Raw genomic sequence first — 11,372 nt, 5'->3', positions numbered from 1 at the left:
CCAAACCTCTCTGGGCATCCCCTTCCAACATTTAACAACCCTTTGTGTGAGGAAACTCTTGAAAGAATTGTTAGGGCCAACAAAATCTCCACTGAACTTTATGCTCAGACAAACCTGCACCATCCAGAATTCCTTTCCTTGCCAGGCAGGGTGCCAGCTGGGGACTGGAGGGATTCTTATTTGGGTTTAAATCAAAAGATCTCTACCACAAGCCTTGCAGGAGGTGAAGTTCCCTAAAGACAGGAAATGTGCCTCCCACAATACCTGGGGATAAGGTTATTTATAGAACCCCCACAGACTAATTTTTTGCTAAAAAAAAAAAAAAATCTACTAGATTTTAATAGATGTTAAAAGTAAATATTCCTCAATACACACACTCTGATAGAGAAATGGAAGAACATAAAAAAGGGGAAACTGCAAGGGCAGGTGCTGAATCCACTGCTGTAGAGCATTTCCTCACACATGGCACTACCAGGTTACCCCAACATATTTCTCTGCTGTGCTCTCATCTTTCCATAGCAGCTGCCTCAGTTCTCATCAATCCTTTCCTCCCACAGGTTTGCTTTGCTCTGTTTTTCTTGAAATTAAATGAGGCTGTACATTCTCTGTTCATCTGTTCAGTAATCGGACTGCTGCCTACACTGACTGTGACTCTATTTTAATTTTTCATCCCCCCTTTTTCTAATTCCTCATGAAGCAGCTTTCAAGTTGCTGGAACTGACAGAAAAAAGGCTGCTTTTGTGTCATGACAAGGGATCCTAGTCAAACTTAGAAGAAGAATTAAAATATCAAAGTGGAAAATGAAATGTGGAGTTTCCAGCGTATGAGAGCACGTTGCAATTCTCTGATTCAAACACAGGGCAAGAACCTGTGCTCTTCCCAATGAATGCTTTATATTAAATTTCCTTTGAAGGTCCATCAATATTCTCATGAAACATTTCCTGCTTTAAAGCAATGGACTAAATGTCTTATGCAAAGAACTTTTGAATATTTGGCTACACGATTGTTTGAAAGGAAAAATTTGACGTGAAGCTTCTTCCACACAAACAGTAAGGGGTCTGTGGATTTCCCTCAAATCAGGATGCCTTGATAAAAAAGTGAAAATTTAAGGATACTTCTTTTCAGGAAAGGGAATTAAATCCAGTGATTTCAATGAGGATTAGTTGGACAAGCTTTGGTCCATTTCCCTGCACTTCTTGTCATCCCATTCACTATCACTGTTTTTGCTTGGTTTTGCAATTTTTCCTTTCTTTTTTTTAAATTTCATTTCTTCAAATTCTTCTTCTCCCTTTTTTTGCATTTCTCCCCTGATTTTAGGATTTGAATTGTCATAATTTTGGCAAGATTTGGTCCTTTTCACTGCCCCTTATTTCATCTCAGGCCATTTGGTGGCAATCACTCCATTGCCAAATTTTCTCGTTTCTTTTCAATTGCACCATTTTTGATCATATCACTTTTCTAGTGCAGTTTTTAGACTTTATTCTCTGATTTCAAGATTTCATCCCCTTCCCTGAAAGCCTTTTGGGAAAGGGAATGAAATCTTGAAATCAGAAAACAGAGTCTAACAAATGCTTTGCACTTTTATCCATGTGAGTGGTTTCCCATGGTATTGAACTCTGAAGTACCTGTGCTCATCAGCTCTCCTGGGTGATCTCTCAATAGGATCTCAGAGTTTTCTGTAAAATAAAATGCCTGACTTCAGAGCTGTGATCTCACTTGGCTCAAGGAGGAGCCTGTTGGTGCTGGTTTCTGCAGCTGGCCAAACTTAAAATATTAGATGGGAAAAACAAAGCACAGATCTAATGGCACCAGAGGAGAGGAAAATCATTAACCCCTTTGGTTTTATTTTTAGCTCATTTAGATCTTTCAATGTTTTAGACACAAACCTGAATGTTAAAAAACAAAGAATGAGGTAGAAAAAAACGCTTGGCTTTTTCAGTTTCTTGGCGACAAACCGTAGAATTACACGTCAGAAGTGATCTTCTTCCTCTGAAACTCTGGCAACAAAGCACTGTGCAGGTTGGAGCCAGTGTGAGCATGGAATCTTGGAAGAATTAAATTTTTTCCTGTATCTGTGCAGTGAGATCAGAGCTTTCCCAGGAATGGGAATGATGTGAATCCTGTCTGCATCCACAGCTGAGTGAGCAGCAGGAAGGGGATTGGGATTGTGCCCCTGTGCCCTGCTGAGGTGAGAGCCCAGCTGCAGAGCTGGGACCCAGCACAGGGAGCACCTGGAGCTGCTGGAGAGAGCCCAGAGGAGGCAGCAGGATGAGCAGAGGGATGGAGCAGCTCTGCTGGGAGGAAAGGCTGGCAGAGCTGGCATTGTTCAGCCTGGCCAGGAGAAGCTTTGGGCTGAGCTCAGGGTGGCCTTGCAGGGCCTGAAGGAGCCCCAGGAAACCTGGAGAGAGACAATTCCCAAGGGCTGCAGGGACAGGACACAGGGAATGGCTTCAAACCAAAAAACGACACGTTCAGATCAGATATTAGGAAGAAATTCTTCCCTGGCAGGGTGTTGAGGCCCTGGCACAGGGTGCCCAGAGCAGCTGTGGCTGCCCCTGGATCCCTGGCAGTGCCCAAGGCCAGGTTGGACACTGGGGCTTGGAGCAGCCTGGGACAGTGGAAGGTCCCTGCCATGGCAGGGTAGGAATGAGATGAGCTTTAAGGTCCCTTCCAGCCCAAACCTGGCTTGGACATCACCTTTGTACAGCCCTGCTCTCACACCTCTGCCCTGCACTGCACTGACTCCAACAGGTTCCAAGGCAAAAGCAAAGGTGTAAAATGCAGCTCAAATCCAAGACTTAGGTCGGGCACATCACCTTGGAGTCAGGAAGGTGTAAACACCTTTGCCCACCAAATAAATTCTGCAGCATGACAAAGCAGAGTGGACTCGAGAAGAGCCATTGGTTTGGAGAACATTCAGCAGAGGACAGCTAAAAAAAGGTAAGAAGTGGCTTAAGTGACTTAAAAAAGTTGGGGGGTGGGGGGGAGGAAAAAACCCCTCTTCCAGTCTCACAGTTTCCTCTGGTTTCACAATTTGCATTTAGAAAATACTTCAGGAAACCAAGTCTTACACAATCTCATTTCAAACTTCTTCCCCCAAAGCCTTGAAGCCATCTGCCACATTTGACAAGTCTGGAGTTTGTGAACTCCTACAAGGATTAAAGCCAGCAGCTGTTGGGAAACAAGAAAGCCTCACTGAAGGCTCCTGGTAGATACTGGAGAGCACAGAAGGGAAAATAAAAAAGGCAGCAACATTCAAATATGGAAAAAAATCTTCAGTCAACACTCACATCTTATGAGAGACACAGCTCATCATTAGTTCTAGAATATTTAAGAGGTGAATACGAGCTGCTGCCTACATCAAATTATGGGAAAAGGCAGGATTTTAAATTAAAATCTCTTATTTCACTGCCTTACAGTACCTCCCCATGACATCCTACCTAAACATTTCCTGCCATGGAGAGCTTTCAAGCAAGAATAGTGAAGAAGAATTCTGCCAAAACATCAAGTTTCAGTCCAATTTCGACTCCCAAGCTGCCATGGTTCCGTTTGCCACTTTTATTCAAGGTGTTCAAGAACATTCTCACACCTCAGCATAAAGCCAGGTAGTAAAAACTGAATTAAATATAATATAGTAACTGTTTTGAAACATTGCAAACTGCCTGGGCGATCACATCAATACCAGAAATACATACCACAAATCCTCTAAGGGGCTGCAGAATTTACTATTAAAGATATTTCTTGCTATCTGCTTTATTTATTATGAACCAAACACACAAAAGTAAAAAAATGGTGAAGCCAACTTTCAAAACAACAGAATTCTAAGCTCAGATCACGCATAAAACCAATTTTTGAATTACGAGAATGGACAGAAATGGGAAAAAACAACCCAACAAAGCTTCAGAATTTGTTCCAAAATCCAGGACCAGAATCCAGCACTGCTTTAGGCAAGATCTGCTCATCTGTAATTATCTGAAATTTACACCAGTGACAGTTCTGTGAAGGAAAACACTGTTCAAAAATATCCACCGAGCATCCAGGGTAAGTCAACGCTACACCCAGAAGAGAACAGAATCACCTGGGAGCAAATTAATACTTGAACACCACTTTCTTAAACAAAATGTTAAATTAAAGGGAGTGTAACTCAGAACCGCACCACAATGCTAGTTAATATTTTAAATAAACTGCTGAAATTTTTGCAAACTTTCAGAGAATTTACTGAGACACTTTAAAACCTTTTACTTTCCTCTAAAAATCATGTGCTCTGCCTAAGAGATCTCTTATTATTCCTACCATTGTCCAAATTTTGGTGTTTTAAAGTGAATTTAAATAAGCATACACTGGCAAATCCAGCTGAAGCAGCCTGTGATACTGCCAACCCCTCTGACCAGGAGAGGTTATTTTTCACTAGCAAGTTTAAAAGGCATTAACCATTCTTTATTTACCGCATTTTGTATCAAGACATTCATTGAAAAGGGTGAGTGGAACCATAAATAAACATAAACAAAATTCTCTGCGGATGGAAAAGGACAAAGGATAGAATTCTCTATCACAGACAAATCTTTGAAGAGCATCAAATATCAGAAAAACCTCCAGGTCTCAAAGTCAAAAAGGAGAATTCTCAATAGACACAGACAGAATTCCTTATCTGCATTTCCTCTTTTACATACAAAAGGAGTACTTTTAGGTAAGATAATCCCTTCAAGAGGAGGAAAAAAAGAGTTCCTTTTCATATCCAAGGTATCTTTCCTTAAATCACTCCAGAAGAAAGGGTGTTTGCAGTGATGAAGTTAGAGGCAACAAAAAATAAGTAGAAAAAAAAAAAAATCTGCTGGAATTTATTCTACTTTTAAGGGGAAAAAAAAATCTCAGAAGTCCTCTAGAGAAGAAACTGGAGTTTACAAAAGTGCAGCATCAATGCTGTGGTCAGATGTAGATATTATTTTGAGTTTCACTGGTTGTCAGGAACTTCTTCAAAATCTTTGTGCTTTCAGAGGCATCCTGGGGAAAGGAAGAGAGGGATCAGCATCACCCACAGTGCTGGGAACAATGCAAGAGCCCCACTGGTCCCATTTTTATTACTCTAAACATCACTTTTATTAAAATAACTGTGAGCAAAACTCAGGTCTTTTGAATGAAGTTATCCACAGCAATCTGCAGTTCAGGAATAAAATGGGATTTATTATTTTGCATTCCTCCTTGCCTGGACATGAGGGGAAGAGTCTCTGTATTTGTCACTGTTCTCCTTCAGTGTTTAAATATTTATGTCTTACTCAGACTTACTCAGCAGAACAGAATGAGCTGCACTGAAAACTGATTTCAGGACTGAAATGAACACCTCAGTACACACAGGCCTCTTTGGCATTTAAATCTGGGTTCAAAGTGTTTTCAACCAACTAAAATTCAATTTAAAACATTTCAGAGGGAGCAGAACGTTCATTTTAGGAGCTGCAATGGGAATTCATGGGAGCAGTGGGATTTACTGTGAGGGTGGAGAGGCCCTGGCACAGAGAAGTTGTGGCTGCCCCATCCCTGGAGGTGTTCAAGGCCAGGCTGGATTTCACAGCTGCTGCACTGGTGTAAAAACATCCTGAGAAATTTGGTCTTTTAGCTCCAAAAAGAAGTTATAGGTAAAAATGGGTATTTTAAGAAGTTCTCCTGTATGCCAGAAGAGGGAGAGAGCTAGAACAGAGCCATCTGCTATACGAATAGAAGATGTGAAAATAAAAAAAAAAACCCACACAACAAAAAGCTTAAAAAGTTTTAAATGAGGCAACTCCAAAGGAAAATGCAGCTTACACAAGCACAATAAATCTCTCCTTGATATATTCATGCCTGAACATTCAAAATGAAGTTCTGAAGGAAGCTGTGGATTCATTACTCCCAAGCCACACAGATGTCACAGCAGGTACAAAGCACTGCCATTAAAATCTGTGTTTTTCTGCCTTTTCAGATGAAATCCTCACAGGGGAACCAAAACCAGCAGAATGCAAGAGATGGAAACCGACAAAAGCAGCCCCCAGCTGCCATTAATTTTAAACATGGGATTTTACCTTGGCTAAACTCTTCAGGACTTTAGAAGCAAGCAGAGGCTTGAAGGCTTCGATGGTAACCGTGTCCAGCTTGATGACATCGGTGTAACACTGATACAGCACCGCAGGGATCTGCCACACCTGGCAGTAACTCAGAACTGAACACAGATCACAAGGAAATCTGTGTTAAACCCAGCAGAAAAGCTACCACAGTTCTGCGTATAAAAATCACAATTTTAAACCCGTGGAAGTTGAATTACCAGCTCAGGATCCTGACTGCTGGAGCAGCCATTCCTCATCCCCCAGCTACACAAGGAAATAAACCATCAAAAATAAAAATAATAGCAACGTCTGCAAAAAAAACGAACAAAAAAACCCACAAAAAAGAAGTGTGAACAAGAGAAGATCATCCACTTTTTAGCTCCTGCCAAGCAAGCTTTTCCTTGTGCTGCCACCATTAGGGACTCTGAACTGAAAAGCTCCGAGTTTTTATTAAATTACATAATAAAACTGAACCATGAGGTTGATCAGTAGCCCTGTGCAAGCTTATTTGCAGTATACATAAAGGACTTTATAAGCTTTTACTGTGGATGCTCAGATGAAAATAATTCTTAATAAAACACACTTAATTACTAAGTAAAATTCCCCCCAAAAAATCCCACTGTACAATCTATTTTGTAAGGCTATACCAAAGAATTTTCCAGTATTTCAGTCCCACACAAAATGGGGAAAATGATTTGTGGCTGATTTGGAAAATGGTTCCTCTGTTTTCTAGGGCAACGTGTCAGATGTCAATCTGTCAGTAATTCATTTTTAAAAAGCTGACTTGTCAGAAAAGTCCCACAATTAAGCAAAAATTCTAATTGCAGTGGGATGTTCCTCAGGGACAATTTTGTGTTTCCACCAGCAGCCCTGTAAATAATTGGAATTGCAAAGTACCAGCAGCAGGAAGATCCCTCACAATGTTGGGCTGCTCCAGCAGCGGGCAGCAGACCTCCTCCTGGAATTCTTTGGTCTTCAAGGCTCTCAGGAATGGGGATACAAGTGTCAGAGTGGATTCCTGAGTTTTATAATCAGCTACAGGACACGTGGAAAGGATGGTTACTTGCAAGCCTTTCTTCTGCATGGAGCCAAAAACCTGAAATTAAAAAAAAAATGTACATCAGCGGAATTTCTCTTCTCGCAATTAAAGCAGAGAAACCTCAAAGATTCATTTCAATTTCAGAGCAAAGGGCATTTCAACTCAGGTTTGCAGGACTAAAAACAGTTTGCATCACAGCCTTCAGGTAGAAATTCCCCAGGCATTGCTCCTGGGATGAAGATAAAAAACCCCAAAAATAACAGCTGACATGTTTCCAAAGTCCAGTGATCTTCAGGAGAGGTTTTAGGTTTTCAGCACTTTCTATTCAATACATTAATATTTACTGCTTTCATTAATGGTGACTGTAGAAAGGAAAAGGATTTCAAATAAAAACAAGCAGTTCACTGAGCTGCATACCATTTGAAATTAAAATAGTGCTCCCCAGATGTCCTATAACACTGTAAAAGTCTTTAATTTTAAATGCACAGGTTTTATTTCATTCTATTCAAGTTGAATTGAGAAAGAAGATTTAGGGTTCTCTTTCTCAAATTCAAAGAACAGAGTTTTGAAATACAGAACCTCTGGGCCATCACAAAATACCAACAGGAGAAAAGAAAACAGAGAATTTGGAACGTGTGACAGAAATTTGCCTGTTCCTGTCTGTGTGCCAGTCCCAGGAGGGAAGCTGCCTGTGCTCTCCCATCGCTGTGTCATCACCCTGACAGAAATCTGACAGAAATATTCAGAAGCCCACCTATTTTCCACTTGCTTTGTTGGGAACACTGGCTGCAAAACTCCAACCTGTGCGTTCTCGTTTGTCAGTGATCCCTCACAGAGAAAACACACCCAGATGTAAAGGTGTGACTCGTGGAGATGAGAGATGCTCAGCAAATCAGGATTTACACCCAGAACAGGTCCGCAATTCACATCAGAAGCAAAAAGATTGCCAGCACGTTGTTTCTGCTGCACAGTTAAAAATACCAATAACCACAAAGCCTAAAAATACTCAGGAACATTGACTTGGTACAACCACACTCCTGCTGCTCAGGAACACCCACGCTGGAAATCACACCAACAACTGGGGAAGACAAACAACCCCCCAGTCACCTTCCTCCTGCAATCCCACTTTAAATGAAGGGCAGGAATGGGTGGGATACAGCAAAAGCAAAAGGTTTGAGGTCTCAAGGTTTTTAATGAGACGCAATTAAAAAGCCACACTTATGTCTAAGCACAGCTTCAGAAGCCCTGCTCATCCATCAGCTCAGCAGAGATTTAAAACAGGCAGGGATACAGACAGCAAGACAAAGTAAACCACTCTTCCTCCAAGCAAAGCAGTGACCCAAATCCATCAGGAAAATCAAGAGGAGGAACATTCCCTCCTGTCTTTTATCTTATTAAAATCAAAATTATGATATTCGGAGGGACTCCACTGAGCCAGAAGTGCTCCTGTACCTGGAGGATGCTAGGGTGAGGCCCTGGGAATGTTCAATCTGGGAACAAATGGGAAAAATGCTGCTTGGGAGGCACCTTCCCCTCCAGCTCCCCCTTGGGAAAGGCACAGAACACACCCAGCAGCTGACACCATCCACCAGGAGTTCCACAACTGGTTTGTCTGCTGATCCTTTGGCAGCTGTACAAATTGCTGTTGGTTTGTTGGTTTTTTTTTTTTTGTTTTTTTTTTAAAGGAAAAATTCTCCCAGGGGTGAAATGCAGCTGAATTAAGTCATGGGAAATGAAAACCAAGCAGGAAAAAGGTTTGGGAAGTGGTTAAGGGCCAGCAAAACTGAAATTGTCCAAAAAGAGTGACTGCACTCAGCTGGGAGGTTACATCAGATACAGCTGGCAGCATCTAGAAAGGGACTTCACAGATCCTGCAGGGACTAAAATTAATCTATTTTTGAATATTTAATAACAGAAAACCACAGGGGAAACTTACTTAACACTGTCATGTTTAAAGTATCAGAGAGTAAGATCCCCACCCTTAGGATTTTCTTACTCCATTTATTTTCTTGCCAGTTTTACCTTCTCAAGCCACTGGAACTGTTGATCCTCAGCCACGTAGCAACTACACTGGCACAATAAAACCTAAAAAAAGTAACAACTTGTGTAAGCAAGTGGTTTAAAGGGCACAACAGCAGCTCATAATCACCTGTAAGGATGATGAGGCTGCAGACAGTAACTTGTTCAGTTATTCTGGGTTTCTTTAACCCTGTTTCAATGAGGGTTTTTGCTCACAGGTGCTGTGAAGCCTCGGGGCTGTGACATCTTTGTGCTGAGCTCCACAAGGTTTTAGTGAGAATTAACCCCTCAGATCATTTATGAGATTAATCCACGATCCTCAAGTGCCTCGTTTGGGGGTGGATGAAGTTTCTCTTTTTCAGAAAGCCAAAGCACAGAGGAATTAATGCTGGAGTCACTTACTGTGGGATCTGATATCAACCTGTAGAACAAACAGAAAGAGTCTGTGGGGAGGACATTTGTGGTGCTGGATGTTCTGCACCACTCATTCCACAGCTTCACAACTCCAACCACCTCCCAGCACACAGAATCCAGGATAAAAGATGACAGGAAAGCTGCAAAAGCCATAAAAAATACTGTTAATTTATTGTGATGGTTTTAGGTAATTTATAAAGAATATATATTTAGAAAGAATAAAATAAACAAATAGCTGGACTAAATTAGACTGTTGCAAACTGAAGGAAGAATAACTCATTTTTATCAAGTTAGATTTACTTACCAAATCTAAGAAACATCAGCAATGTGAATAGCCCCACTGTACCCAAATTTAAAAGGATGAGAGAGTTGTTCAACATATACAGATCCCTAACATCAAAATCACTTGTTCTTAGGAATTATAGCATTACAATCAACTTTATTTCTTTAGCATTAATTAAGGATGTGACATATTAAGTCTTTAATACTTTCTGACACAGCAGATATAGCAGATTAAAACCAAAAATCACTGAGGCAGCAAGGCAGAACTGTTACACTGATTCCAGGAAACAGAGGCAAGAGTGTGGCAAAAATGCTAATAAATCAGATTCCTGTCTAAAGCTACAAAAGACAGACCCAAAATATCTACTTTTCAAGGAAAAATGTGAACAACACCCAAACAAATTAGCAAAGTTAACGCTGCAAAAACCTGAATGTCATCTAAATGTCACTTAAATGCAAGCAAAACTTCTTGGTACTATCAGAACAAATCTGTTGCCAATTAATAAACAATCAAAGGTAAAGGAAAAGGGGGACTGTCCCAACTAAAACCCTAAACAAAAACATACTTCACTTTTGCAGTTCAACTGAAAATACATCAATTTTCAGGAGGAACAAACAGCTGTAGCAATAACTGTGTTTTACATGCACAGAGGAACTTCAGCTTTCTCCGGACAACTCAGCTGCCTCCAGGTTTAACCTCTGCTCCTCAATGAGGAGCTGCACATTCAGCAGAGGGGCTTCAAGAAAGCTGGAGAGGGACTTTTCCAAAGCTAATGGGATGACAGGACAAGGGGGAATGACCTCAACTCAAGGACAGCAGGGTTAGATGGGATACTGGGGAGGAATTGTTCCCTGAGAGGGTGGGAAGAGCTGGAATGGAATTCCCAGAGCAGCTGTGGCTGCCCCTGGATCCCCGGCAGTGCCCAAGGCCAGGCTGGACACTGGGGTTTAGAGCAAGGGATGTCCTGGCACATTTACACCTCCCTCCCACTTTCTGCCTCCTCAAATTTATGCCCCAAAATCCCAGCAGCATCTGGTTCTGCACGCACCCGCAGCGTTCCTTCCAATGGCCACGATGAACCTGGAGCACACCAAGGGCTCCTCGGCACAGCCGCCCGCCTGCCCGGTCCACAGGACATCGATCTCCCTGGGAAAAGAACCACACAACACCCCGAGATGGGAGAGACCCACAAGGACCATCCAAATAAAGCTCCTGGCCCTGCCCAGACCCAACAATCCCAGCCCGTGCATCCCTGGCAGCGCTGCCCAAAGGCTCCTGGAGCTCTGGCAGCCTCGGGGCCGTGCCCATTCCCTGGGGAGCCTGGGCAGTGCCAGCACCCTCTGGGGGAAGAACCTTTCCCTGATCTCCAGCCTGAGCCTCCCTCGCCAGCCGGTACCTTTTCTTCTCGATCTCCCTGCGGATCTCCCGGTCCTCGGGCGTCTCCTCCCGCGCCTCCTCCTCCTCGTCCAGGCCGGCCCGGGACGGGGCCACCACCACCTCCCCGAAGAAAGTCGCCATGGCCGCCGCCCGCGCCTGCGCAGCC

The 11,372-nt window shown here is 42.5% G+C and overlaps 1 protein-coding gene across 1 annotated transcript; it reads right to left on the bottom strand.

The window, feature by feature from the left end:
- Positions 1-3,737: 3,737 nt before the first annotated feature.
- PSMG1 (proteasome assembly chaperone 1) lies at positions 3,738-11,372 on the bottom strand. Its single transcript, XM_040056730.2, has 7 exons — positions 11,226-11,372; positions 10,878-10,975; positions 9,535-9,686; positions 9,136-9,198; positions 6,972-7,170; positions 6,054-6,190; positions 3,738-5,001 (listed from the first exon to the last, which is right to left on the bottom strand). The coding sequence occupies exons 1-7, from the start codon at positions 11,345-11,347 to the stop codon at positions 4,927-4,929; spliced, it is 846 nt and encodes a 281-aa protein (XP_039912664.1). The 5' UTR covers positions 11,348-11,372; the 3' UTR covers positions 3,738-4,926.

Source organism: Hirundo rustica, chromosome 2 (genome assembly GCF_015227805.2).
Source record: "Hirundo rustica isolate bHirRus1 chromosome 2, bHirRus1.pri.v3, whole genome shotgun sequence".
Taxonomy (NCBI): Eukaryota; Metazoa; Chordata; class Aves; order Passeriformes; family Hirundinidae; genus Hirundo; species Hirundo rustica.
The sequence above is the reverse complement of the archived record's forward strand: the minus strand, read 5'-3'. Positions and strand labels throughout refer to the sequence as shown.

Excerpts from the sequence above, each read along its gene's own strand:
- PSMG1 (XM_040056730.2), bottom strand. The coding sequence starts at position 11,347 with ATGGCGACTTTCTTCGGGGAGGTGGTGGTGGCCCCGTCCCGGGCCGGC. Across the intron at positions 9,199-9,534 it reads GGTTGATATCAGATCCCACA|GTTTTATTGTGCCAGTGTAG; the intron begins GTAAGTGACTCC and ends TACTTTTTTTAG. Across the intron at positions 6,191-6,971 it reads GAGGGATCTTCCTGCTGCTG|TTCTGAGTTACTGCCAGGTG; the intron begins GTACTTTGCAAT and ends ATCTGTGTTCAG.